The 26,225-nt window shown below is 49.1% G+C and overlaps 2 protein-coding genes across 8 annotated transcripts; both read right to left on the bottom strand.

Moving 5' to 3' along the window:
* Window positions 1-120: 120 nt before the first annotated feature.
* Window positions 121-9,708, bottom strand: LOC108505847 (complement component receptor 1-like protein). Its single transcript, XM_017832261.1, has 14 exons — window positions 9,504-9,708; window positions 8,481-8,627; window positions 7,825-8,016; window positions 7,143-7,242; window positions 6,524-6,609; window positions 5,886-6,098; window positions 5,182-5,364; window positions 4,102-4,290; window positions 3,460-3,651; window positions 2,497-2,679; window positions 1,795-1,980; window positions 1,302-1,481; window positions 1,012-1,181; window positions 121-868 (listed from the first exon to the last, which is right to left on the bottom strand). Exons 2-14 carry the CDS (start codon window positions 8,566-8,568, stop codon window positions 713-715), a joined length of 2,118 nt encoding a protein of 705 aa, XP_017687750.1. The 5' UTR covers window positions 8,569-8,627; window positions 9,504-9,708; the 3' UTR covers window positions 121-712.
* Window positions 9,709-11,256: 1,548 nt separating this feature from the next.
* PFKFB2 (6-phosphofructo-2-kinase/fructose-2,6-biphosphatase 2) lies at window positions 11,257-26,173 on the bottom strand. 7 transcript variants are annotated; one of them, XM_017832247.1, is made up of 16 exons: window positions 26,121-26,173; window positions 25,272-25,397; window positions 25,070-25,166; window positions 24,673-24,739; window positions 24,469-24,543; window positions 24,287-24,343; window positions 23,720-23,844; window positions 23,006-23,213; window positions 22,673-22,819; window positions 21,710-21,814; window positions 20,959-21,088; window positions 19,800-19,862; window positions 19,141-19,214; window positions 17,526-17,717; window positions 16,286-16,349; window positions 11,257-14,574 (listed from the first exon to the last, which is right to left on the bottom strand). In XM_017832247.1, exons 2-15 carry the CDS (start codon window positions 25,381-25,383, stop codon window positions 16,323-16,325), a joined length of 1,479 nt encoding a protein of 492 aa, XP_017687736.1. In that variant the 5' UTR covers window positions 25,384-25,397; window positions 26,121-26,173; the 3' UTR covers window positions 11,257-14,574; window positions 16,286-16,322. The 7 variants fall into 7 exon arrangements, with proteins under 7 accessions (XP_017687736.1, XP_017687735.1, XP_017687733.1 ...); XM_017832246.1 differs by lacking the exon at window positions 26,121-26,173 and adding an exon at window positions 25,502-25,532 and having other exon boundaries at window positions 17,538-17,717; XM_017832244.1 differs by lacking the exon at window positions 26,121-26,173 and adding an exon at window positions 25,502-25,532.
* Between the last annotated feature and the right edge of the window lie 52 nt (window positions 26,174-26,225).

Below are 26,225 nucleotides of genomic sequence, written 5' to 3' on the forward strand. Positions count from 1 at the left end.
TAAAAGCCAGACAGAGCTGTCATTGCAATTGCAGTTTTATTATAACCTTGTGGTGAAGGAGTCCTGGGTCCCATCACAAGACACACGATCTACACAGCACTTCCCCTCTACTGGATGTTGCAGAAAAAAAAACCAGCCTTTTTTTTTTTTAACTTTACACTTTCTTCTGCTCTTGGTGCACACCCAGAGATGTGGCACTGCCGTGCCCTCGGATCCATCCGTCCTGCTCGGGAAGAAAACCTGGCATTTTAGTTTTGCTATAAGACAGGCTTTGAAGTCCTCTTGGTCACAAGCAATGCAGTGAAGTGGTGAGTGAATACATAGTGGATAAACTGGGCAGCACTGGGCTATACTGGGCTGAAGAGGTGCAGCAGCTGTGAGGTGAGTGAGGGTTGGTGACTCCCATGCCTGTTTGTACCACACAACAACTTACTTTCCACTCAGTTGCTTTCTAACTGTGCATTGCCAAGTGTAGCAAACAGATATAAAGCTTTTAAAGGTATGATGTACAAACTTAACCCACTGAGCTCTTACAGAATGAGTCAGAAGTCACTTTGACTCCTCACGTGACCAAATCTGTTCTGTGGCCGATTGCTAAATTCTGTTTTGGCTACTTAAGTAATAGCAGGAATTACAAAGCCATAAAAAAATCCTCAGTCAGCATCACTATTGAACACGCAGAGGACAGCTGCTACAATACCAGTGACACCAGTCAGCTGTATGCTCTGATTTCTAGCTCCCTTTCAAGTTTCTGGATCTCCAGGTAGAGTTTCTGGACTTCCAGCAGGGTTTTCAGTTCTGTCAGAGGAATTCCACACTCGAAAGCTGCTTTATTTTGAAGAATCTTCTCACAGGTCTCACGCTTTTTCTTTAAAAGAACCAAAACAAAGACAGCGTGAGATTCCACCGCGGGGTGACAAAGCAACCACCTTCATGAAGTTGGACCAAGGCTATTCCAGACCATAAATGGGACAAAATACAGGAAAACCTGGGCAGGTTGGTGGTACTTACACACGTGAGAGGTGGTACCCAGGTGCCATTAGCTGAGCAGGTAGTTTTTGAAGCCAGCCCTGACCGTCCGTTACGTTTGCAGGAGAAGGACAGAGTTTCATTCACCTCATACCACAATTTGTTCCAAGGCAACTCTAAGTCCTGGTCCCACGAGGGTCTGTAACACCGAACTGAAAGGGAAATGCAAGTCAAAGAACGATGTCATGGGAGGAGAGGGAGGAGAAAACGCTCTGCAGATCCCACCCATCGCTGGTGATACAACAGAGCAGCACCCCCGGGCTGGAACTCACCTGGCTGGCAGGTGGGCACAGGAGGGTGCCAGCTGCCATCAGCCTGGCACTGAGTCTCTGCAGCACCACTCAGGGCGAAGCCTTCATCACAGGAGAACTGCAGCACCACCCCATAGGGAAAGGTGAACCTCTGGGGGGTCATCCTTCCCCTCTCGACCACGGGCTTGGGGCACCGAACCGCTGCGGGGAGAGAGCGGAGCTGGGAGTGGGGTCTGGCTGCTGCCCTTGCCCAGGGACAGGCAGGGCAGAGCTGCTCCTCCTGATGCTCTCTGCAGCAGCTCTGTACTCAAATGCCACAACTGACCCTCAGCTGCCTGCTGAAGGAGACCCTGAGGTGTCAGTGAACAGCTGCTGGTGTCGAGATGTTGGCACAGGAGCTGCACTGGTTAATGCACTCGGGGTTTGGAGCTCCTGGAGCTGGGCAAGTTATGGAGCTGGGGCTTAGCCAGGTCCTGGCTTCAGGAGATCCACAGAGGAGAAACCACTCACTCACCCCTGCACTCTGGGGCAGGTCCACTCCACGTCAGGTTCTCCCCATCATCAGAGGTGCAGTAGATGGTTTCGTCCCCGATGAGGGACAGACCCTTTGGGCAGGTGTAGGTCACGCTGGCGCCGTAGTAGAACTTCTTACCCATGCCATCGTGCTGCCCATTGGAGATTTTTGGAGGGGGGCCACAGGCTGTGGAATAAAGGGAATTGATAAGAAAAGAAATGTGCAATTATCATATTCAGGTGAGACTCAAAAGTCACTTCTGAGAAATCACTACAGAGTTCGCTTCATGTTTGCTGTCAGGCAAATTCACAAGAAGTTGCTGCCTGGCTTCTTACACCAGCTCAAGGCTCCCACTTCTCCCTCAGCTCCTACCTGGGTCACATCTATATCAGGAAATATTGGGATTTTTCCAGTGGTGGACTCACCACCCCTGGAAGTGTTCAAAAACCATGTGGATGTGGCACTGGGGTCATGGTTTAGTGGGCATAGTGGGATTCAGTTGAAGGCTGGACTTGATGTTCTTGAAGGTCTTTTTCAACCTTAATTATTCAGTGATTCCATCTCCCGGGAGGGAACACCTGGCTCAGCCCATGAGCTGGTGATCAGCACCCTGTTCCCCAGGAGCTGAGGGGAGATCACCTACTGATGGCTGTTTCTAACACCAGAGCACGGGAATTCTTCTCATCTGTGTGTCACACGTACCTTTGTCACAAAAGGGCAAGGTAGGAGCCCAGGTTGCATCAGCCTGACACTCGGTCGAGTCCGGGCCCCAGAGGGAAAAGCCCTCATCACAAGTCAGCTGCACTTGGGTCCCCACTGTGTAGTCACTTTTGCTTTTATGAACCTCTACTCCGTGAGGAATGTCTGGCTTCGGGCACTGAGGTTCTAGAAACAGCGGGAAATAAAGGACATCATGTATTTCCAGGAAGGACTTCTATGGAGAAGAGTTACCAAGAAATATAAACCCTGGACAAAAGATGACTCTCATCCAAATACAGGTCTCGGTGCTTCCTCTGTAACCCCGAAGGCCAGGACAAGGAATCATCCATGCTCTAGTGCGTGGGAGGTAGAGCAGGCTCTTTCCTCCTGGCAAGGTTTCCCTGAGCTTTTGGGCTCATGGGTGATGCTGTGGTGCCCCATTGCTGGGTTAGGAGTTGGAGCAGGGTGAGGTATTTACGCTGTTGCGTTTTCTTCTGAGAGGGGAAACGCGTTGAGAACATCTGCTGCTCCCAAGCCTCGTGTCAGCAAACCATCCCAAAACACAAACCACATCCCCTTCCAGCTGGGTGAATGTCTCCCAGGCTTCCTAGAGACCTCCCAACCCTCTAGAAGCTTCCAACACGCAGCCCTTCACCCCCCAACTCCCCAGACACAAGCTCAGCTCTGCCAAAACCCTGTACTTTTTCCAAGGCAATTCCCAGGCAATATAATGATCCACCTGGACCTTTTGCTGCCTGTGTATTCCAAGTTAACACAGGACAGCCAGATCTGGGGACACGTAGCAGTGGAGCAAAATTCTCTTTGGCTTCTACCATCACCATCTGAGGCCACAGGTAGATTTTTCTGGGAATGTCAGTAGACAACTACACCCGTACAGAGTAACCCAAATCTTGCAGTCAAAAAATAAGCAGTCCCCAAATCAACGTTTCACAAACTCTGTCCCACCTGGAACGCACTCTGGCGGCTCTGGATCCCATCTGCCATCACTCCTACACCGAAGTGTGATGCTGCTGCCACGACCTTTGAAGGCAAACCCATCTTTGCACGTAACTTCCAGTGTGTTTCCATACAAGTAATTGTCTCTCTCGTACCATGTGTACTTTCTGTTCGGGATGTGTGGATCTGGGCAACGAATTCCTGAGAAATGCCACAGGTTAGCAAGTGTGAAACCACGGCAAAGCCAACTGGGCGACAGCAGGTTCGTTGTGAGCAGAAGGAAGAATGCTTTGTAGGACAGAGACACATCACGACATTAAATCTGCCCCCAAACCACCCCTGGGCCATCCTGGGGGATGGAATGTTTGCCATGCAGCCTCCCTGCTGGATGGAACAAGGGACCCTCGACACCACAACAGCTTTTTCCAGAGGTTCAAGGGACTAGAAAGCAGAGCTGGTGAATAAAGCAAAGAAAACTCTGCAGCCGGGGAATAAATCAGAAGAAATCAAGAGTCACAGCAAAGATGAGCGCGGCGCCAAGCTGGGCCTCTGGAGCATCCCCCTTTCCCCCACCTCACTCTCCACATGCAGTTCCTTCACTCAGCAATAATTCTGGCAGCTCCCAGGCGAGCCAAAGGGACAAACACTTACTTTCACATGGTGGGGGGATTTCATCCCACGTGAAGTTCGGCCGACAGCGGATGTCCCGCGTGGTTTCTCCCGCTCTGAACTGGTGGCCCTCCAGGCACTCGTAGGTGACCTCAGTGTCCACAGGGAACAGATTGCCAGCAAGTCTGGCTTTAACGGTGTTATACACATCTGGAGGGTCAGGACAGCTACCTGGGGGGGAGACACCAACTTAGGGATGTTGCCAGTGGCACAGCAATGAGGCCCGTGGCGGTACGAGAGAATTTGGGTAAAAATCACAGGCTCATGTTGCTCATTCTGAGATGCACTTAATCATCCAAGTTCAGCAATGGTGGAGGAGGCAAATGAGGACACGCAAATATGAGTTTTTTCCCTGGAGAGACTTTTCACAAGGGCATGGAGTGACAGAACAAGAGGTAACGGCCTTAAACTGAATTTAGATCAGATACATGGAAGAAATTCTTCCCTGTGAGGGTGGGGAGGCCCTGGCACTGGTTGCCCAGAGAAGCTGTGGCTGCCCCACACCTGGAAGTGTTCCAGGCCAGGCTGGATGGGGCTCTGAGCAACCTGGTCTAGTGAAATAACAGGGAAGTGGAATGAGATGAGGTTTAAGGTCCCTTCCCACCCAAGCCATTCTATGATTTTGGACTGCATGGTAATTTTCACTGTTACAATGAGATGCAATTTCTAATCAAGTTTATATTATTTGAGGCTCTGACAACAAACTCTGAAACATTAAATATAGAAAGGTTAATTTAGTCCCTTTCAATTCTAGTGAGAAAAGCTCTCCAGCTTGAACAGGATGAGGCTTTAGTCTCTATGGCCCCAAGTCATAAACTCCTAAAGTCACCTAAGTGCTACAGAGAGATTTGCCCCCCAAAAAAACCCCAAAAATTTCAGTCTTAGAGCCATCCCTTTCATGACCTCATGCTTTTTCAGAAGGGAACTTAGTGGGCATGGTGGGGTTTGGTCAAAGGTTGGACTCGATGACCTTGGAGGTGTTTTCCAACCTTAAGGATTTTACAATCCCCTGAAGCAAAGCTGCTGGAGCAGGTGGAGCAGCAGTGGGACCATCACACTTACTGAGCTGGCAGAGTGGCAGAGGGGGGTCCCAGAAGTTGTTGTCCCTGCACGTGGAGGCGTCGCTGCCGTTCAAGGTGTAGCGGAAGTTACAGTCGAACACGACGGTGTCTCCGTAGGTGTACTCGGACCTGTACCCACTCAGCAGCTTCCCATTCGCCACCCTTGGAGGCTCACAGGTCACCACTGTGCCAGGGAAACGCAGGGAATCAGCAGTTAGGCTCAAGAGGGGAGATGAGGGTGTTAAAAACATTCTCATTGCTAAAGGCACATCCACCAAAAAGGCTGAAGGTGGATGTGACCAGGCAGCTGACGAGGTATCTTTGTACATCTTACTTCACTCCACAGCATTTTTTTTTATTAAGGCAAAGCATAACAAGAACACAGGGAAGGCAGCAGGTGTCACAGGAGGTGTTGGAGGTGTTACATTTTACACAGGCCAGCGGGTAAGATGCATCCTCTGGTCTGTGAACACAAATAAAATCCCATTCCCATGTCCTTGCTGACAGGATGATCATGATGGGAGACTCTGACTCCTGTTACAGCTACCAGACTCAGAGGGTCTCGTCTGCAAGAGGTGATTCCAGCAAGATGAAGGAGAGAGAAGCTTCCAAGGAGGAAAACAGCTGAGCAGAGCAGGAGCTGTGAAGGGGCTGGTGCTGCCATGAGCAGGCTCACCCCCGGCCCTGGGCACAGCAGCAGCTCACCTTTGCATTCTGGGGCTGGACTGCTCCACACACCATTGACATTGTCCGTGGTTGTGCAGAAAATTGAGGCTTCTCCCACCAGGGATAAAGGTCTCTCTGCCCTCCTGGCGCTGCGGCACCGGTACGTGATGGACTCTCCGTACACAAAGAGCTCCTTGTCAGCCCCACTGTGCTCCCCATCAGCTATTTCTGGGGGGGGTTCACATGGAATCGCTGTGGAATTGGGGGGAAATGGCAGTTGGGAAGAAAGAGGAAGAGAGAAATTATTTAATTGATTTTTAAACCAAAGGCCTGGGAAGAAAAAAGTTGAAACACGAGGTGGCAGAAGGGTCAGAAATTAAGGGCAGGTCTCGAGGGAGCTGCACACCAGCCCAAAGGCAGCAGTTCTGACCAGGCACTGAATGGTTTTGTGATATCCCAGTCTCACATGCAGCTGCCTCGCTCCCAGAGAGCGAATAAATATTTCTGCAGGATGGTGCAGGAAGGAAAACACAAATTAAAAATGTCTTTCCAGGCTCCACCACGCATTGAAATGCCAAAATCCTCAGCAGAGCAATGCAACAGCTTTTTTATCCAGCCCCAGTCACACTCCAGATAATTAAAGGATAGATAATAGATAATTAAGGAACTCTACTTACCCTCACACATGGGAATATCTCTGTCCCACGTAACAGCCCCATTTTTAATCACACAAGTAATCTTAGAATTTCCAAGCAGTCTGTACCTGTGTGGAACAGGGGAGAGGGAATTGCTTGGCAAATTTAGTTCTGATTTATCACCAATAACATCGCCATCAGGATGCTTTGGGCTTATTTGTCATAAGTACAGCAGATCAGAAATTGGCCATCAGTGTCATTTTTTTCAAGGACACACTGGGTTTTGGCAAAAGCATTTTTTAAACTAAAAAAATGACGTTTCTAAGGAAAAACATCTACTTTATCAGCTGGCTGTAGCCATCTCTACAGCTCTGAGTTCAATGTTCATGCCTTTTCTTCAAAATGATACTGAAACATTGGGAATGGTTTGGAAAGAGCCAGGAGAGTGAACACGAGTTTGTGAAGAACTGCCTCAAAGGAGGAGTTTAAGACACTCAGTCAGTCCTAAAGCTCTCAAAGTTTAAAAGATATTTCAGTCAGGGTCTGCAATTACCTACACTGGCGAGGCTTCTGACAGCACAGGCTTTAATCTAGAGGGGAAAAACTTTAGAAAAACAGCTGGAGAAGAAGAGGCCCTGTGCCCCAAGTGCTCTTGGCTTACCCAGTGTTGCAGGTGAAGTTCACTGAAGAACCCAAACTGAGCTCCTCTCCCAGGATGAGTCTGCCGTTGGGCGGCTCCCCGGGGTAGGTGCAATGCTTGGCTGGGGACAACAGCACTCAGTCAGCTCTTACTTAAAGACTCCTCCAATACTGAGCAAAGGGATGGATCAGAGACCTCCAGATTTCCCCTCCAACCCTAAATTATTCCATGTTTTCACGATGCTGGCAAGACTCGCATCATGACCTGCTGCCTCTGCAGCCTGAGCAGGGTTTGCAGTAACACTGGTTTAGTTGTCTCCTCACAACTAAAGGATTCTCCTACTGCAAGTCAGATACTTTTATTTTTTTTGACCCAAGAGTTACAAAGTGCATCCTTTGAGTCAGCAGTGAAACACAGCCAGCATCAGAGCAGATTTCAGCTCCTGCCATCACTGCCAGTACTTAGTGGAATAAAACCAGTGGTTCATGTCAGGTCACTCATTGCCCACCACCCCCTGGGCTCACTATGGATACTTTGGATACTGCTCCAGCATCAGCAAACAAAAACCATCAGAAGTCACAGAACCACAGGATGGTTTGGGTTGGAAGGAACCTTAAGAGATTATCTTGTTCCAACCCCCTCCCACAGGCAGGGACACCTTTCACTAGACCAGGAAGACCAAGTCAACCCAAAATACACTCACCTGTACATATGTCCCTTGATCCGTGCCACATCCCGTTTAGTCCACAAACAAGGACGTTGCTGACGTGATGATTTCTCACATAACCCGGACGACAGACGTATTCCACCTTGGAATTGTAGGGAAATGAGGCAGTGCTCTGGTACCGCTCCTTGAGCTCTGCAGACTGGAGACGGGGCGGAGCATCGCAGAGACCTACGGACAGGAGCTCCATCAGAAAAGGGCTGGGAGGAAAACCAGTGGGATTTCAGGTCTGATTCACTCTGAGGGCATTGCAGTGCCCAAAGACTCCTCAAAGCAAAGAGGAGAAGTGCAGCCTGTGACTGTGGCTGGCAGGGGACTAGGAGGAGCATCACCCCTCCAGGTCCTGCTCCTCACCCAGAAGTTTCAAAGGCTGGCCACAAAGTCCAGATTAGGCATTTTTTTTTCTCCCCAGCTAGTAATAATTATTGCACTTTCTCAGCTAGAATAATTTTCCATCTGCTTTCCACAGAGAGTGGAAAAAAGGCAAAGGAAGATGGATTCCGATCACAAAGATTTACAACGCTCTTGAAACGCAAAGGCAATGAGGAAAAGAGAAGGATCCAAGCCTTGTGAAAGCCAGGAGAAGGTTGTCCTTCAAGGGATCTTAGCTTATCCTGAGGGACTCATTCACTTACTGTGGACAGTCACAATGAGAGCAGCAGTGAGGAGTGACCCAAGGACGGCAGTGCGATCCCGCTGCCTCCCCGGCTCCAGAGCTGACATGTTTATTCCTGTCTGGAGATCCCACAGATGTTACCACATTCTTTCCCTGGGCCAAATCTCTGTAAAAATAGTAGAGGGGTATTTACACTGAGGGTAAGTGAACAGGTCTTATTTCTCCATCCCCGAGCTGTGCCTGCAGTGGTGGCTGGGGAGCTGAAGGGACAGGAGCAGAATTCCTTTTCTGGAAGCAAAAAAACCCCAAGACAGACTAATATCTTCACTCAAACCACAGAATAAACACTTCATAGTTTGTCAGCTTCAACTTAAACCCACCATATTGCCATCACTGTTCTTCCCAGCCAGTCAATAAAAGTAACACTTGCAGGGCCGTGACTTTGTCTGTGCCTTGTGGAAAAAGTTCCCCGAGATGTCTCTTATGGGTAGAACGCTCTATTTTTAGTGCTAAATCTCCTGGAAGTAAATTCCTAGTCAGATTAAATCCTGCTGGAGTCACCGGTACAGTCCCCTAACAATAAATTACCCTCAGAGGGAGAGAAGTAAAAGTTACATTAATTTTGTGCAAATATTAACTGAGTAAAGCTATAAAACATGCAAGTCAATCAAACCAAATTGCTTTACCAAATGGAATTTAACTCCAGTTTGCCAGGTTAGGACCTACCAGCCCTAGAGATCAGTAAGAGTCCTCTCTGTATTACCCAGGATCATTTTTGAGCCTAAACTCTCCCAATGTTACAGATGGTCTGAGCACCTGCCTTCCTCCTGGAAACAAGGCTCCACCTTGATGCTTTCTGCCCCAAACCCAACACTTCCCTTGGCTGTTTCATTCCTCTGCCTTTCCTTCAATCCCAGTTACACAACTCCTGGCATAATTTGATTTAATTTACTGATCTTTGTGCTTGCTGGAGTTGCACTAAAGCTCCAACCCAGTTCCCAAGAGCAACACTTAAAAGCTCTGTGGCTCCGAGTTGTCTTACCTGGAGGTGTGGAGGCAGGAGATGGAGACCTGGGACGTTCAGCACTTCCAAGACAAAGCAGTGCCTGTTCCCATCCAGTCCCCTGGCTCCAGGCACAGCTAAAGGAGGAGTCATGATCCGCCTACACGCTCAGCTATGGCTCCATGGAGAAAAGCTTTCTGCAGAATTCTGCAGAACCCGGGGTCATGCCAGCTGACCCATAAATCATTAACTCCTCCCAAGCAAGAAGGAAGTAGTTTATTCAACCCACAAAGCAAAACACGAGAAAAACTGAATGCAACCCAAGCAGATGTTGAAATTGTTTGGTTTATTGTGTGGAGTTGCCAAGTCTTTGTTGAAATGATCCTTGCTGAGCTGCCCCACCGGGCAGCAATGGCACACAGCCAGTGCTGGACCTCAGGCATGCTGTGGGGGTCTCCTCAAGAGGGACACATCAACCATGAGTTCATCCCTCCTGACCTCAGAAGCCCATGGCCAGCATTCAAAAAGTGGTTTCTTCAACCAGCTCCACCCCTTCCCATGAAAGCCCCAGCAGCTGGAGCTCAGCAGGGTGTGAGGCCCCAGGGAGCATCACTCAGAGCCAAACACCCAGGGCCACACAGTCAATGAGTGGTTTGGTTGAAGGAACCTTAAACCTCATTTTGTCCCACCCCCTGCCATGGGCAGGGACACCTTCCACTAGACCAGGTTGCTCCAAGCCCCATCCAACCTGGCCTTGATGAAAACTCAGATGCCCTTCAGCTCATTGCAAGCTGTTCCTGAATCCAGCTCTTGCTGGTGGCTCCTTTTCCAGTACCAACTTTTGGTAGAAGTTGTCACCACTTGCTCCTTTGGCTCGACAGCTTCATCCAGGCTGGAGTCACCATCAAGTTGGTGATGGACTTTTTACCCCAGGTTGTGCTTCTTATTTTTGTTTGTTCTACCAAATCCGACAGGGTTTTGCCTGAACAATTTACCACATCCCTACCCTGAGTGGGGTATATTAATATTACCTTCCTGAAGTTCACCTGAAGTTCACCTGGTTTAGTTCCTTCTCTGCAGAACACAACAGGAGGCTGCATGAGCAGAGACTTGCTCACAACAGGCACTGACATCTACAAAATATTTACAGGAATCCAGTTAATCACAAACACAAACATAGGCTTCCCGGATTTCTGTTTTTCCAAATGGCCCAGAACAGGCCAATTTGTGAGCCCAAACATCAGCAGCTCCCCCAGGGGCACACAGGAGGTCTTTCAGCATCTGCACAGGGTGTCGTGGGCATCAGCCACACAAAAAACCACCTCCTGCTGTGGCAGCTGCTGAACAACCCTGAGACCTCCTCAACCCACAGCTTGGAGTGGCATAAACAGGATAAAAGGAGTTTTGGTCCCTTTAGGACCAGCTGGTTTCCAGCTGGAAATCAGAGTCACACCAGTTGCTCCTCTTGATGTCTTTTTTTCTCCTAAAAAAAAGAGATGTGCTTTAAAAAAAAGCATTCCTGCCCTAACAGCTCCATAAAAACCCTGAATATCTGAATTCCAATAGCTCCAATAAAAACACCCTTAATGATGAGGGAAGGGGAACAGCACCAGGGTGTAAGATTCCCCATTTCCAACTCAAATCCCAAAACCCAGGGACACCTGCCCGCCCCTGCAGACCCTCTTTCTCCAAACACATTCCAGAGACTCCCTGAATTCACCACTGTCTCAGAAAACCAGCACACTGTGAGCAGTTAAAGCAAACAATGGAAAAGAACAGAGGAGATGATCTGTGTTTTTTTTAAATCTCTTTATTGTAAATAGAGGCTGATGGCTCTTTATGCCCAAGTGCACAGAGTACACAACATACAGCACAAGCTGACATACACTGCAGCTTTTTAAACCTAAAAAAAACCCCCCACATTAGAAGGCAGCAGAGCAGGGAAGTTTACAAGCAGATGGGTGACATCCACATCAGCAAACACTAAATACAGAGGCAGCCTGCCAACAGTGCTCAGGCACCGAGGAGCAGCGGGGACAGGGGGAGGTGGCACCGGCAGTGCTCCCCCAGCACCTTCCAGAGGGGCACAGGGGGAGGGTTGGGGACATCTCCCCAGGCCAGGTGGGTCCTGGCCATGCTGCTGCTGATGCCTCTCATCCCACAGCTGCTCCTTGCCCACCTGGCACCAGGGCCAGGCTTCCCCACCATCACCCACTGCTGGGAAGGGGACGCCTGACAGAGGTGGCAGCTCCAAGGTCACAGCCAGTGTACACAAATAAGCTACCCAGGCTGGGTTTAAGCATGTTTTGCCCGTTTTCCAGCTTTCCCCACTGCTGGCAGAAGAGATGGAGCGGGTTTTTTGCCAGAGGGATCGTTTTTCTCTGCAGTGACCCATTAGTCCCATGGGTGGCCCAGCCACTGCTCACTGAAGGTGACAGCAGCCACCACCACCAAACACGTGGGCAGAAAAATCACAGGGTTGCAGAAACACACCCCCCCTCATGGTAAAATGCTCTCCAAGGTGCCAGGCCAACATTCACACCTCCAAACCCACCACACCTCCACCTGCCCAGCCCACGACACCAGCTCTGCTCCCCCCTGGCAGCACAAGCTGCTGCTAAATCCTGTTCAATCAAAAGTATCGAAAAAAAACCCCCCAACCCCATTGTGCAATTGTTGTTTATCTGGGGTATTTGCACGCCCAGTGCCAAGGAAATCAGGTGATTTCAAGGAAATACCTGGCACAGGCACCTGCCAGGAGACATGTGGGCTCACTGGCATCACCCCGGCCCTGCACTCAGGGCTCAGCAGGACCTGGCACGGCGGGTATGATTCACCCTCAGGGCAATGATCTGACCACAAATCTGCTGCTGCTCTGCTCTGGACACCTGTGTTTTAAAAAAACACACGCCTTTCAAAGGCTAAAATGCAGGAGGAAAAGGCTCAAGTCAGGCTTTAATTAAAGCACCGAGGCACAAACGCTGCTGTGAGCAGGGAAGGATTGAAGCTCCATCCCATGGCCAAAACAAGGACCCACTCCATGGGAATAAGGGACCCCCACGGCCACTGATCCAAACTGATTTTTTTAGCAGTTAGCCCTGATTTTTTTAGCAGTGATTAAAAAAAAAAAAAAAGCCACGACCACCAACACACGAACAGCGACATTCACAAATCCCGGCGGGTAAAAATATATATTTTTGTCTCCTTACAAGCATTAACTACTCGATGACAACGAACATAATCAACTCTTTAACAAGTTATCACAGCATGTTGTGCGTAAACACCCCACAGTATGTTTTCTACCCCTTTTTTTTTCTTTTTTTTCCCCACAGAGCAGGAGGTTTTTTGGTGGGAGCTGCCAGCCCGACACGGGCGGGTTTGTGCGTTTAGAGCTTTTTTTGCAGCGTGACAGCAAAAAAACTATCATGGACAGGCTCTAAATCTCTTCCTTCAACGTTTTATTTTTTTTTTTTTCTGGCTTATTCCTAAGCACAAAAATATTTAAAACACAAGGACGGATGGCTGAAGCAAACCTGCCCCCTGGGGGGGAAAAGCCTGAGGAGCAAAACTACTAAAATTCGATTTCTCGCCACCGAATTTCCTCTCCCTGTGGCACAATTGCTTTAGATTATAATGTGCTTCTGCTCCTCAGGAATCCTATGGGGTCAGGTTTAGTGCCTTGGTCTTCTCTAACTCAGTTTTATCAAATTAAAGCTCTGGGAGTCTTAAAACAACCAGGTTTGAGCTCAAAATGCTCAGGTAAGCCTCAGGCTTTGGGGCTGCTGAGCTCCTCCACAGCCAGGGCACAGATTTCCCTAACTATGGGTATATCCAGCATTTATTTATGCATTTAAAATAAGCAACTTCTGTGTCCCAGAACTGCTCAGATAAATCCTGGAGTCAACTGGAAACAGCAGGTCCAGAACAGCCTCCTGCTCTGTACCCAAACACTCCTTTCTTCATCCAACCTGAGGGTTTTGCCCCTTATTGCAAGAACAGCTGGAATGGGGTAAAATGGGAGTTTGGCAAAATGGAAGTCAAGGCTTGAGGGAGAAAACTATAAATTTGGGGGTTGAGGGGGATTTAAGTCAGACACAGCCAGACACAGCTGCACCACGTGTGCTCTGAACACTAAAAAACCAGCTTAAAATGTGAAAGGCAGCATTAGACATGGGTAACATTCACAGCTGATTCACAAGCAAGTTAAAAGCTTGTTGTGGGCCTAAAATTTGGTATGTTAAAAAGCCAACTGGTAAAAATCTTGTGCTTCCTCCAAACCCTGCCCAGGGGCTCCACTGTTCCCAGTCACTAAGCAGAGCCATGTTTTTGGAGGTAATGGATAAACCATCCACAAAATGCAGGAAAAAAGAGAGAGGAAATGAGGTTTAGGTCAGGATGCAAATCTAAAGTAGGGCTTGAGGTGGGATTTAAAAGCACTGGTAGCTGTGCTGCTTCCAGAGAGGGACAGGAGGTTTTATTCCCATCTGTCCCTCACAGGAGGCATCCCGTGGGATGTGCTGACCTGGAAATGGGATGTGCTGTTACATCCCAAGCAAAAGCCTTCCCAAGCAAAGGAACAGGCTCAGACTGAGGGGACTCACATCAGTTCTGGAAACAAAGTTAAACTGGAGCTCTTTGGGTGGCTGAACGACACAATAATTGTGCTTGAACTTGGAAATAACTTGGAAATGGTAACAGATAAATAAAAACTCGGGGATTTTGTCTGATAGTGCCTTTTCCAAAGAAAAGCTGCCTCAGCCAGTAAGAACATGACTCTTTTGTCATCACACTGTGGTTAGTTTTGGCATCTAACCAGGAGGAAAGATCCCAAAAGCCCAGGGATACGTTGGCTCATTAAAAGCAGCTTGAAAAAGCTCCATAAATGAATTTTCTCCAATCTCATGGACAGACATTCCAGCATTTGGAAAGAAAAGACACAGGCAGAGACACACTCTAAAAACTCTAAAAACTCAGTCCAAGGCGAGTACTGGCCGAAGGGGCTCACTGTGCTCCGGGGATGCTCCAGTCCCAGGGCTCCTCCTGGCCATGGAATTCCCAGCAGGATCCAAGGGGAAAGCACGAACCTCTACACTGTTAAACTGGCCATTCTCTGCAAAGAAAAGATACAGAGCTGAGGTCACACCAAGGAAGTCAGGAGATAGTAAAGCAGGTGACAGCTCAGCTCAGCGCTGGGGATGGACAGACACACTGACAGGAGGATCCAACCAGCTCCAGGGAATTGCCCTATGTGACAGGAACCACCTGAGCATTGACTTATTTACTCCCAGCCAAACACACAACGAGCTGTTTCACACTTTGCATCACCCTTTATCCTCTTGCCAAGCCCCCCAGCACAGCCTGAGGTCACACAAGCTCAGTGGGGAACCTCAGGAGTAATGAAGCAGCTTGGTTACTCACTTTTATTTACCTTCTCCATAGGAAAACACACTTCCAGAACAACACCAGAACCATTACAGCAATCATTTTGCATATTAACCACAATAAATACTTATAAGTTTTGATAAAATTTCTTCCACTGCCTCATTCAGGGTCCAACAGGCAGCAGGGACATGCTCAGGTCAGCACAAATCACAGCCTGGACTTCCCACAGCTGCCCTTCATGCAATGTCTCAGGGCAAAGAAAATCCTCACAGGGCTCAAGTGCCTGCTCAGCTGCAGCACTTTGGGACTGCAAACCCGTGTGTGAATCAGCATCTGCAATTTGTCATTACCTGACCAGCTCTGTTTTGCAATAAAGAAAAAAAAAAAATAGCACAGCTTTGGAGGCATTTTGCTGACAATTAACACAAGGCATCAACACTTAAAATCCACCAGGCAGGAAATCCAGACCCTACATATTTTCTATTTACAACTGAAAAAAATAAAATAAAATAAATTATAGAAACCCAGAATGGTTTTGGTTGGAAGGGACCTTAAAAATCATCTCATTCCAACCCCCTGTCGTGGGCAGGGACATCTTCCACTAGACCAGGTTGCTCCGAGCCCTGTCCAACACTTCCAGGGATGGGGCAGCCACAGCTTCTCTGGGCATGGCTTGTGTGCCATAATATGTTTGTAAATACCAATGATAGAGACAGAACAGCCACATTGAGAAAACTGTTGGAAGAGTTTCACTTCAAGGGCAAAATGCAAATAAAACAAAAAGATATATATCCAAACAGCCAAATTAATTCCAGCAGGAGTTTCTCAGGTACAGAGGCAGAGGCTGAGCCTTCCTCACCTGGCAGAGAGGAGCCAAATCCTCTGGCCCCTCTCCATGGGGACCACCCTGCCAGGGTGGAACAGGAGGGAGAAAATCCCCTCCCAAACTGGAATCCTCTCTCAACCCTGATATCTGGAAACTGAGCCAGCTACTGCTTTACTTTCTTGCCCTAAACCCAGCTCTCCCTTTGACACCACAGCACCAGGAGCAAGAGGATCTGCCCAAAAGCCCCCCAGACCACAATCCAGTGCCTCCTGCGAAATCCCTACAACCAGCACCACGCCCAGGCAGAGGGGAGACACACGTGGGACCCTGCACTGCTCCCCTGGCTCAGCCCAGCAGCACCACTGTGGAGCCACCCCATGTCCTGGCCCAGGGATGGAACAAGCTCTGGCTCAAACACCCACCACAAGCACCAGTAAACCCAGTTGGAGCCCCCGGATCAGTGGGCTCAGCAGGGCAATATATTCCTCCCCCACTGTTGTCCCCCTTAAAGGCAGATTTTATACAGCAAAAGATTCCCTTCTGCTCTGTGCATTTGCCTTTGCCCAAAGTGGTTTCCATGCAACATTAATCAAGAGAAGTCCTACTTACTAACCCAAAAGAGAGCACACACAAGCTGCTTGCAGTGGTTCTCAGGGGGAAGCATTTCCCACTGGAGGCTGCAAAGGAAAGAGAGAAGCACAGGAGAGCTCACAGTGGGTTTTAAAGGAGATTTAAAGAGTAAAAGCAGCAAAGCAAATGAGGGAAGAAGTGAAGCATCCCCAAAATTTCATGTTAGCCCAGGGCAGGCTTGTATCACAGCAGGAGCTGATACAAGGCATGGACACTGTGTGCTGCAGCACCTGGACACCTCCTCACTCCACTGCTCATCCCAAGGGCTCCATTCAGGCAAGAGATCCCAGGACAGCACAATCCCTACAGCCCTCACAGCCCCAGAACCCAGGGCTGACTAAATGCTCCTCCATCCCAGAGCTGTCAGGGCTTCCAGATCACAACTGCAAACTGGGAGAAGCTGGGCTGGGGATCCCCATCCTGGGACTGCCCAGCTGGAAACACCCCCAAATTCAGACCATGAGCTGTCTGGGTCCTCTCCAGCCCAGGCTCCTCATCCACACCTGCTGTGGGACAAACCCACCCCAACACAAAGCCCACTTCCCACTGGAGCCCTGGGATTTTGGGGATGCCCAAGTCAAGCCTCACCAAGTATGAAAACACTGGTGTTGTATCACCCCTTCTTTTGCTCCCTGGGCTCTTACTCTGCTAACAGGGAGAACAAGAAGCTGGGCTCACTGAAGAGCTTGCAAAACTCCAACCTCTAAAATATCCAGGAGTATTTTATAACCTCAAACTGCTGCAATTTGGGCACCCGAAGGGCCCAGACTTTGCTCAAGAGGCTGCTGACGTTGGGATCTGCAGGGAAATGGGCACCAATAAAATCCCAGAGGCAAAGATTTCCTACCAAGTCGCTCTGGGGCTGGAGCAACACTTGGCTGAAGTAAAAAAAAAATCGGGACAAAGAGGGTATTTGTAACTCTTTCCAATCAGGTTTTAGCCAGAAAGCAAGATCCTACGCTGTGGCACTGAGGGAAACTTGCCTGCACAGAGCCTGATTCTGAAAGCCTGTGGCACCAGAATTTTAGTTTCATGGAGGGGGGGGGATGTTCCCATTTTAGTGGGGGTTGTTTTTTGTGATTTTTTTTTTGTGAAGGGAGTCCAATCCAGGATGATTTCCATGCAGAGACAGCGCTCAACACCCCGGGAACGGTCTGGACTTCAGAGAGGACCACGCACAGCCCGGATGGTGGTGGGCAGGGGGAGCATAGGGAAGGTACCACCTGGACACTGACTTCCAGCTGCAGCTGGTCAGCCCCATCTCGAGCTTCCAGGGATGGAAAAGGCCCCAGCAGGTCGAGAGGTTTGCTCCCAAGGCTGTGATGCCGCGGGCGCTTTACCGTGTCCGCGCTGGCCCGCGGGGTAAAGCTGTTCCTCCTCATCCTGACAGGGCTCTGGCTGCTGGGGAGCTCCCTCTGATGATCCCAGACGGAGGGAATCACACGAGGAATGAAAAGGGGGGAACCACAGTTTAAAAGCACATCACACACCTCCGGCATCCCCGCCCCGAATCTCTGGTCAGTGGGGCAGTGGCTCGGTGACCCCACTCCGGGTTGTGCCTCCCCCAGCTGAGCACCAGTGTTGGAAACAACTAAATCCGGCTTGGAGACAACTGGAAAGTGCTTTTTTTTAGCAGTTTTACTTCCCTTTGGCATTTCTGTTTTGCTTAGGTGGCTCTGTCTGGGTTTGTTTGGGTTTGGGGGTTTTATTTATTTATTGATCAATGTAAAGGAAGGGCAAAAAAAATAAACAAATAGAAGCCTCTCCCTTCTCTGTGCTTCTTTTCCCCCCAAAGCAGCAGTGATGCCCAAGCAAAGCAAAGAACAGAAATAGCCTCCAAGTTTTCCAATGATTTCAACTCAGGGATCACACACGAGTTGCAAAAGTGATAAATCCCAGAGTGGTTTGGGTTGGAAGGACCTTCCAACATCATCTAGTCCTGTCCCCTGCCATGAGCAGGGACAGTGCCCAACTGGAAACCACCAGCACGGGACCAGCCACAGAAATCTTGCTGAATATCCTCATTTTTAGCATTTGCACTCAGCTGGACTGAGCTCCACAAACCCTCCAGCCACAGCTGCAGGTTCCCAGTTTCTCCACTCCCTCGGCATCAGGGACAAAAAAATAACCATATCCCAGGCAATCAGCCCAATAGCTCTTTATAAAATACAACAAGAGGCAGCTAAAAGCCTAAATATACCAAAAACACTTAAAGTGTGATGTATTTAGATTCCCTGTGAACCAGCTGAGCAGAACTGGTTTGTGCTCTTTAATTGGGGGAGCTAATTAGAGGTAATGACTGAGGCATTCCCTGACAGACCAGTCCCTCTGCAAAAAAGGGTTTGCAAAAGCAAGAACCTAAAATAGCAGCAACTTCCATGGATTTAGCAAGTTCCATACTTCGCTGAACAAGGTGGATGGTCAAACAGTTATTTAAGTAATGGGAGAGGATTTCAGAGAGAGAAAACTCATCAAGACAAGGAGAAAAATCTACTTTAAGCCTTTTGGCAAGTCTTTTTGAAATCATCACAGTTAATATGAACAAGCACCACCAACAAACACCTCATTGAAAACTGAGAACGAGACCTGGAATTTAAAAATCTATGTCCTAAATTTGTCCATTCTGCTTCCTACAATAGCTCTGGAAAAATCTCCCCCCTGGCCTGGGAAGCATGTTAATTCTGCCTACAATTAATTCTGCTTCTGGGGATTATTATGAAGTGAGTCTTTCTGCTCACTGAAAGCCCATCAGCCATTTCTAGCAGGTGTTTAGGAGTCTCAGTTCAGTGATTTATTTTTGCAAAAGGTAAAAAGCCAGCTGTGTGCACCAAGACTTACTGAGTTCAGGGAGGGTTTGTCACGGTGGGTGTTCACTGCTTCCACATTCAGGGTTATGGTCTCCACTTTACAACCTTTACCAAAAAGGAAGAGGAGTTTTTATGAGTAATTTACTAAATAAGCAAGTTTTATTTTTTTTTTTAAATATTGAAAACAGCATGGAAAGTGAGCAGGAATAAATTTATTGTTTTAAAATAAACCAGCTCATAAATAAATACACAGTTCACCCTACGAACAGAATTTTACAGAATTAACTGCTCTGTGGCTTTGACTGTGAGAGCACAGCCCTGGGTTATTTTGGGCTACGGGTCTGAACAGAAAAGCCATTTTTACTGACTGCACCCCAGAGTCAACCCCAAATTTGGAGGCACAAACAGCCTCCCTCATCCACAGGGAAAACTCACAACTATCACTTGTTTACAGGAGAGGCCAGGGCAGAACACCCTTCACCCCCACATCTCCCCCACCACTGTCCCCCCAACACCCCCACGCCCCAGAACCCTTTCATATGTTAACCTTTTATATGTTAACCTGGTAATAACCTGTTTATAATTCCCTTTTACAGCATGGCCAGGTGCTGCCACACAGGGACACAGCCCTGCCCCTCAGATCCACACACACAAACCAGAAAAAAAAATGAAAATAAAGCCAGTATTTACCGTAGGCAACAGGAGTGAGCTTGAGGATGGTGTGGAGGGGGCAGCGCAGGTAGGGCAGCTCATCTAGGACACAGAAGGTGTTATGGGGTCACCTGTGCCCAGGCAGGTGATGCCACAGCCCCCCTGTCCCCTCCCCAGCCCCACAGCAGCAGGATGGGACCGGCCCTGGTCTGGTTGAGGGTGTCCCTGCTCCTCACAGAGGGGTTGGACCAGACCCTTTGAAGGGTCCCTTCAACCCAAACCATTCTTTGGTTCGATGAAAAGTGTTCTGGAAGCCATCTAGGGATTAGGGAGTGTGGATGGTGCCCAGACATTCAGCCATCTACACCAGAGAAATATATAGAAATAAAAAAAATCATACTTGGAAATAACACTGTAGCCCAGTCTGGCAAATCCCAGCCATCCCTGAGGCCCAGCTGGCTCAGGATCCTCCAATAATTGGCAGGTTAAGGGTCGAACTCAATGATCTAAAAGTTCTTTTCCAACCTAAACAATTCCCTGATTCCACTTCCAGCCAGAGGAAACCTCTCCAGCAGCACAGGGGTGGGAAATCACCACAGCAAGAGCTGCCACGGACCCACAGGAGCTTCATTTGAAACCTTATAGTTTATAAACTATATACTAGATACTATAAGTATATAGTTTATAAACCTAATAAGTTTATAAACCTTATTAGAAGCTTATCCACCTCATTAAAAAGTTTTATTGAACTCTAGTGCCACTCACTGGAGCTTCATAAAGGAGCTTGAAGCAGACTGGAAGTAACTTCCAGGTGTGTGTGCCATGTAAGGGATCAGCATTTCCAGGGATGGAGCACTCCTGCCAACCCTTCCAGGCTACTGAGGCATCACAAAAAACTTTACATTAAAAAAAAAAAAAATAGTCCCCTATACATTCTGTGAGTGCAACTGCTGAAAACAGCTCCAGAAAACCAACAGCAGAAAAAAAATCTGCATTTCTCCCACCACTGCACTGCTGAAATGCAATGGTTAAAGCATTTCTGAAACCTTTGCTTTCCTTCTTTTTTTTTAAGCAGCTCATCCCTTGTGAAAAAAAAAAAAAGAAATCAAACCAGCAATTACAAGCCACCCTCCCAAAAACCCTGTGAAGGAAGCAGTGAGAGAAGCCAGCCCCCAGAATCATTCATTTATTTTTGTACCTGCACTCTTGTCGAGAAAATAAGCCAACAGGCACCTCATAACTGCCTGGTGGGAGATAACGAGGACGTTGCCTTGTCGTTCCAGCTCCATAATTACTGGCTCCAGGCGTTGGACCAAGTCCTGGTAGGACTGGAAAAGAAACCAGGAGTTCTTCAAGGGGGGTTTTGTAAACAGAGGGTTAGAGCAGAAGTGGCAATTAGCAGTGTCACATTCAGGAAAATATCAGTTAAAGTATCGACTGGATGATGTGGTAAATATAGTTTAAAAGAAAAAAAAAAAACAAACAGCAGAAGGTGAAACTTAGTGTCAGAGCCCTCAGACTGTGGGAGCATTCAGATTATTGGTAACTCAACGAGTGAAGTAAGAAAAAAACCCAAATAAAATAGCAAATGATTCATTTAAACAGGTTGTGAAGTAAACCCAGAAACTCCAGACCACAACCACAATCATTTCCTTCCCCAGATGGTTTTTCAGTGACAATTCAGGCCTTGGCCAAACCCCCTCTGTGTCCAAGGGGAGCATCCCAGGACTCAGCAAGCAGCCCAATTAACTGATTGGAAGCATCACCTGCACACCACAGCGTGGATATCAATAAACCTTCCCTCAAAAAGAGAGCTAGGCATCCTAATGCTTTCGGTTTCTCACGTAAATGTTGGCAGAAAAAGTTAAAATTGAGTCAAATCTTTCAATTCTACACACGTGTTTGTTTTACTGTACTGTGTATTATTGTTATCTCTTAAAGGTTTTCACCTCGCCTCCAGGATAGCGATAAAGGTATTTCTCTTGATCCCTCATTGCAAACTCATCTGGATACTTGGCTTCGATTTCTGCATAGGTCATCTCTTCACAGACCCCCTGAGGGAAGACAAGCTTGTTACCACAAACCTCACTCCAACAGAGGTCCAACAACGCAACAGGAAGGAAGGAGAAGCAGGAGGCTGAGATCAGGGATCCCTCTGTGTGATGGAAATGTCAGGTGTTGCATCAGACACAGCCCTGCTCTCGGTCTGTGTGCCAGGGTGGTTTGAAGAGGACAGGTTTTGGTTTTATCTCAAACCCCATGTTTGCCAGGGATGAAAATGAGCCTTTACTTCCACAGCAACAACCCTGCAATTTCCTGAGAGAACCAGAGCGGGAGCAGCAACCTTTGCCCACCCAGCAGGGTGTGACAGATGCCTCGGATGTTCAGTGTTATTTTCTTCCCCCACACCACCTGGAACATCCCCAGCAAGGTCTGGCAGCTCCAAACACTGTCAGCCCTGTACCAAACTCATCCCAAACCTCATCACCACAGCTGGGGTCCATGATATATAAATAAATAAGCAGAAAAGAGGTGATTTTATCATGATTAATTTGGGTTTTTTTGAACATTATTTTCCACCTAGAAAAGCCAAAGGGATTGACCAGCACTTCACTCACAGCATCAAAATCATCCCAAACCTCATCATGACGGCTGGGGTCCATGATATATAAATAAATAAACAGAAAACAGGTGATTTTAAAATGATTAATTTGGTTTTTAAACATTGTTTTCCACCTAGAAAAGCCAAAGGGATTGACCAGCACTTCACTCACAGCATTAAAACCATCCCAAACCTCATCACAACGGCTGAGATCCAACAGAAAACAGGTGATTTTATCATGATTAATTTGGGTTTTAAACGTTACTTTCCACCTAGAAAAGCCAAAGGGATTGACCAGCACTTCACTCACAGCATCAATCTCGTTGAGAATCTTCCACTGCTCGTACAGGACCCCCAGGGACTCGGCCGTCTGGATCGTCCTCTTCAGCTGGCTCGTCCACACCTTCAGATCCACAATCTCCTGCTCCTCGATGAACTTCTTCAGCGCTTGGGAAAACTGGGAAAAGCAGAAGGCTCAGGGGAGGTTAGGAGGGAGAGCAGGGTAGTTAAAAAAGCATCATTTCAAGGGCCCGTGGCGGTCGCGGCAAGATCCGGCTGCCCCGCGCCGGGGGGGACGCAGGGCCCGGCCCTGACCCTGCTCACACAACACAGACACAGCAGCCAGGTGCTGCCAGGCACGTACCTGCTTCCCACGAGGTGACAGACCAGAATCCCCACCAATCTTGCCAACAAGGTTATATTCACTCTCACCATGTCGGCAAAGGTAGATGGTGCGTGGCTGGACATGAATGTTCATTAGGTAATAGACGATTTTACTCTGGATGTAATCCTGGACTCTGTTTACTAGGAACCGCTGGCCCACATTGATCACTTTAATGAAGGAAAGATCTCTGGAGTCAACATAAAATAAGAACACCCACACGACTGGTTTTACAAACGAAGCACGTGCCACCTGCGGGTGTAACCCAGCTATTTATGCTCTAGGGAAGGCACCAGCACTGCCCCTGGTCACTCCAGCAGACAGGAGAGACGCTGAACTGCTGGGCTTCAAAATGCTTCCCTGTGAGGGTGGTGGAGCCCTGGCACAGGTTGCCCAGAGAAGCTGTGGCTGCCCCATCCCTGGAAGTGTTTAAGGCCAGGTTGGACGGGGCTCGGAGCAACCTGGGATGGGGGAAGGTGATCTTTAAGGTGCCTTGCAACCCAAACCTTTCTGTGATTCTGCGATCCCACTAGAGAAAAAATCCTTTCAAATCACTCGGGACCCGTGATATCACCTTCACAGAGTCACACTTTGGGAGAGCAGAGGCTCCAGCAGACACAGTGGAGTGTCCTGAGCCACAGACAGCAAGGCAGCTCGTGTGCCCGAGCACAAAGTGCAGCCCAGGGATTTCCTTACTTGTCATCAGCATCGGGATCCAGAGGCTGGTAGGTGACCTTGTAGCACTCTATCCTCTTCAGGAAATCGTCCATCACGTTCTCTCGGTGTCTCTCTGGGTAGTCGGGGCTGGAAACTTTCACCTCCTGGTCAACACACAGTGTGGCTTTGTGAGAGCAAAGCAAACTCAAGAGGGAACAAAAGCAACGCTGAATAAGGTTATTCTTCTCTTTTGCAACAAATCCACATTGTTTGACGCCGCCCTGAGGAAAAACCTGCTCCTGGAGAGGAAACAAAGGGCAACTCTGAAGGCACTGAAGTGCTTGGCCCTGGCAGACACACTGTGAGCTTTGCCCTCCCTCACCAACACATAACAGTTCAAGGTCAAACATTCCCCGGCTTCATTTGATTTCCACATTCTCACATAACGGCTCCTTTAGCTTTTTATAAACCTGCAAACCCCAGCTGCCTGTTCCCAAGGTGAAATGGAAGAGCGAGGCATTTGCAGACAATCCCCCTAAGCCACCGGAGCCCGTGACCTTGCACTGAGTTCCCACAGCAGCTGAGCCTGGAAAAGGCAGCACGCACCAGGATATTGGCAGCAATGACCTCTGGATCATCACAGACAGACTCCACAAAAAACACCTAGGGAGAAGGCAGGGAAGCACATTTCAGAGAGGCAAGAACTCCACTCCACTCGAGAACTGCTGCCCCAGGGAGCCACAGTGTCCCTGGATGCAGCAACCACAAATCAAACACAGGAGCACTACCTTGAAAGCATTTTCCTTAGCAAAATTTAAGATCAGGTCCCGTCGCTCTCGAGTTGTGTTGGTGGCATCAAACACCTATCAAAAAAAGAGTAGCAATAAGCAAATTTAACTGAGACTTTTAAACCAGCCCCAAGTCAGGTCCCCAAACACCCTGGGCAGCTTTGAACTACCCCAATGGAAAACTCTGGTGCAGAGGAATCTTACAGCTATTTGCCCACACTCCTCCAGCAGATAAGCCTTCACATCTTCCAGAGCCACCAAGGCACATTGTCTGTGGGACAGAAACAGGGATTGTCAGAGCTCATGGAAAGCATTCCCACAGCAAAGCCTCTGAACCACCAGGGAGGGATTTAAACGCCTCTCTCCCACCCCTGCATCTTCCCAAGAGGCCCAGAGATCACAAGGCACCTGCATCTACGACCTGCTCCATCACCTGACACTGGCAGCCCAAAGTGAACAACAACCCTCCCACGCACATCCCCTCTGGCAGGATCCCTGTGCAGTTCCCTCCTGCTTCCACAGGCACCAGATGTTATTCTGTGCTCCTCAAACACAGAGCCTGCCGAGACCTGAGTGTCCCCAGCCCCCAAAACCAACTCACTTGCGGATTTCCATGGCTTCCTTGTTGTCGTGCCTGAAGAAGTCGTAGGACTTGTAGGACTTCACCGCCTCGCGCCGGTACACCCCTAAATTAAACACTTTACACACAAGAGAGGAGGAGGAGGGCGTGAGGCTGATGGAATTTCACTGACAGATCTCCCAGCAAGGGGCAAAAAAACATGCTCACACACACAGACACACACCTTTGGTGGGCACCCCGATCCAGTTGAGGTAGCGGGTGAGCTTCTTGGACATGTAGGTCTTGCCACGGGCGGGGAGCCCGATCATCACGATCAGGGTCGGGGAGTTGGTCATGTAGGAAGCCCATGCTGCAATAAAAAAAAAATCCCACCCCAAAAGAGCAGCATCAGCAGCACCGCCGAGCAAAAAGCGACACCCGACCCAAAGCCACCCCATCTCCGGATGGACGAACCACCTCCGTGCATCTCCTAACGGGCTCTCGCGCATCCCATAATGAGCTCGTGCTGTGTCCTCGCGGCTAATTAAGCGCTCTGACCACTCCGTGGTCTCCCAGGTGTTCGCTAATGAGGCGGACCAGGAAAACCGGTGCCTAATGGGGCTAAAACGCGGCTTTTAGCGCTAAAAGTGTTTACCGACCGGGGCAGGAGCCGCCAAGGGCGAAAGAAAGATGTTTCTAAAAAGATGTTTTTAACAAACCGGTCACGTTCTCTCAGCAAACAGCCAGGGCAGGCTCCGAAAATGCCCGGGGAGAGGCAAGCTGGGGGGAAAAGCAGGGGATGGGGATGGATAGAGCATCCAGGAGGCTGAAGAGAAGGAGGATGGGGGCGAGCGGGGCAAGGTGACCCCGAGGAGGAGGGAGACAGGGCGGGCAGGGTTCGGGCACCCCCGGTGCGGGTCCCGCGCGGGAGGAACACGCGTTTTCGGGAAGGCGCGCGGTTCCCTCCGCGGTGCGCGCAGCGTTCGACACACACACACACACACACAGAACCCCCGCCCGAAATTTAATTGCCTTAAGGACGCGAAGCCGCATCCCTCCATCCCTCCCCCCCCGCGGGCCGGGGGTTACTCACAGCACTGCTTCTCGCCGGTCCGGCCCCGCGGGGCCCCGCCGCAGCCCCGGGGCGCCGCCGACATGGCTCCGGCCCGGCCGCGGCCCCGCGCCGCATGCAAACGAG

The sequence above is a fragment of the Lepidothrix coronata genome, unplaced genomic scaffold (assembly GCF_001604755.1).
Source record: "Lepidothrix coronata isolate B3197 unplaced genomic scaffold, Lepidothrix_coronata-1.0 Scaffold199, whole genome shotgun sequence".
Classification (NCBI taxonomy): Eukaryota; Metazoa; Chordata; class Aves; order Passeriformes; family Pipridae; genus Lepidothrix; species Lepidothrix coronata.

Coding starts and splice junctions, on each gene's coding strand:
- LOC108505847 (XM_017832261.1), bottom strand. CDS start 8,568: ATGTCAGCTCTGGAGCCGGGGAGGCAGCGGGATCGCACTGCCGTCCTT. Junction 8,017..8,480: donor TCTCATTGTGACTGTCCACA/GTAAGTGAATGA, acceptor TCCTGTCCGTAG/GTCTCTGCGATGCTCCGCCC. Junction 1,482..1,794: donor ACCTGCCCCAGAGTGCAGGG/GTGAGTGAGTGG, acceptor CTCTCCCCGCAG/CGGTTCGGTGCCCCAAGCCC.
- PFKFB2 (XM_017832244.1), bottom strand. Junction 19,863..20,958: donor TTTTCTCGACAAGAGTGCAG/GTACAAAAATAA, acceptor TCTGTGTCCTAG/ATGAGCTGCCCTACCTGCGC. Junction 19,215..19,799: donor GCTCACTCCTGTTGCCTACG/GTAAATACTGGC, acceptor TTTTTGGTAAAG/GTTGTAAAGTGGAGACCATA.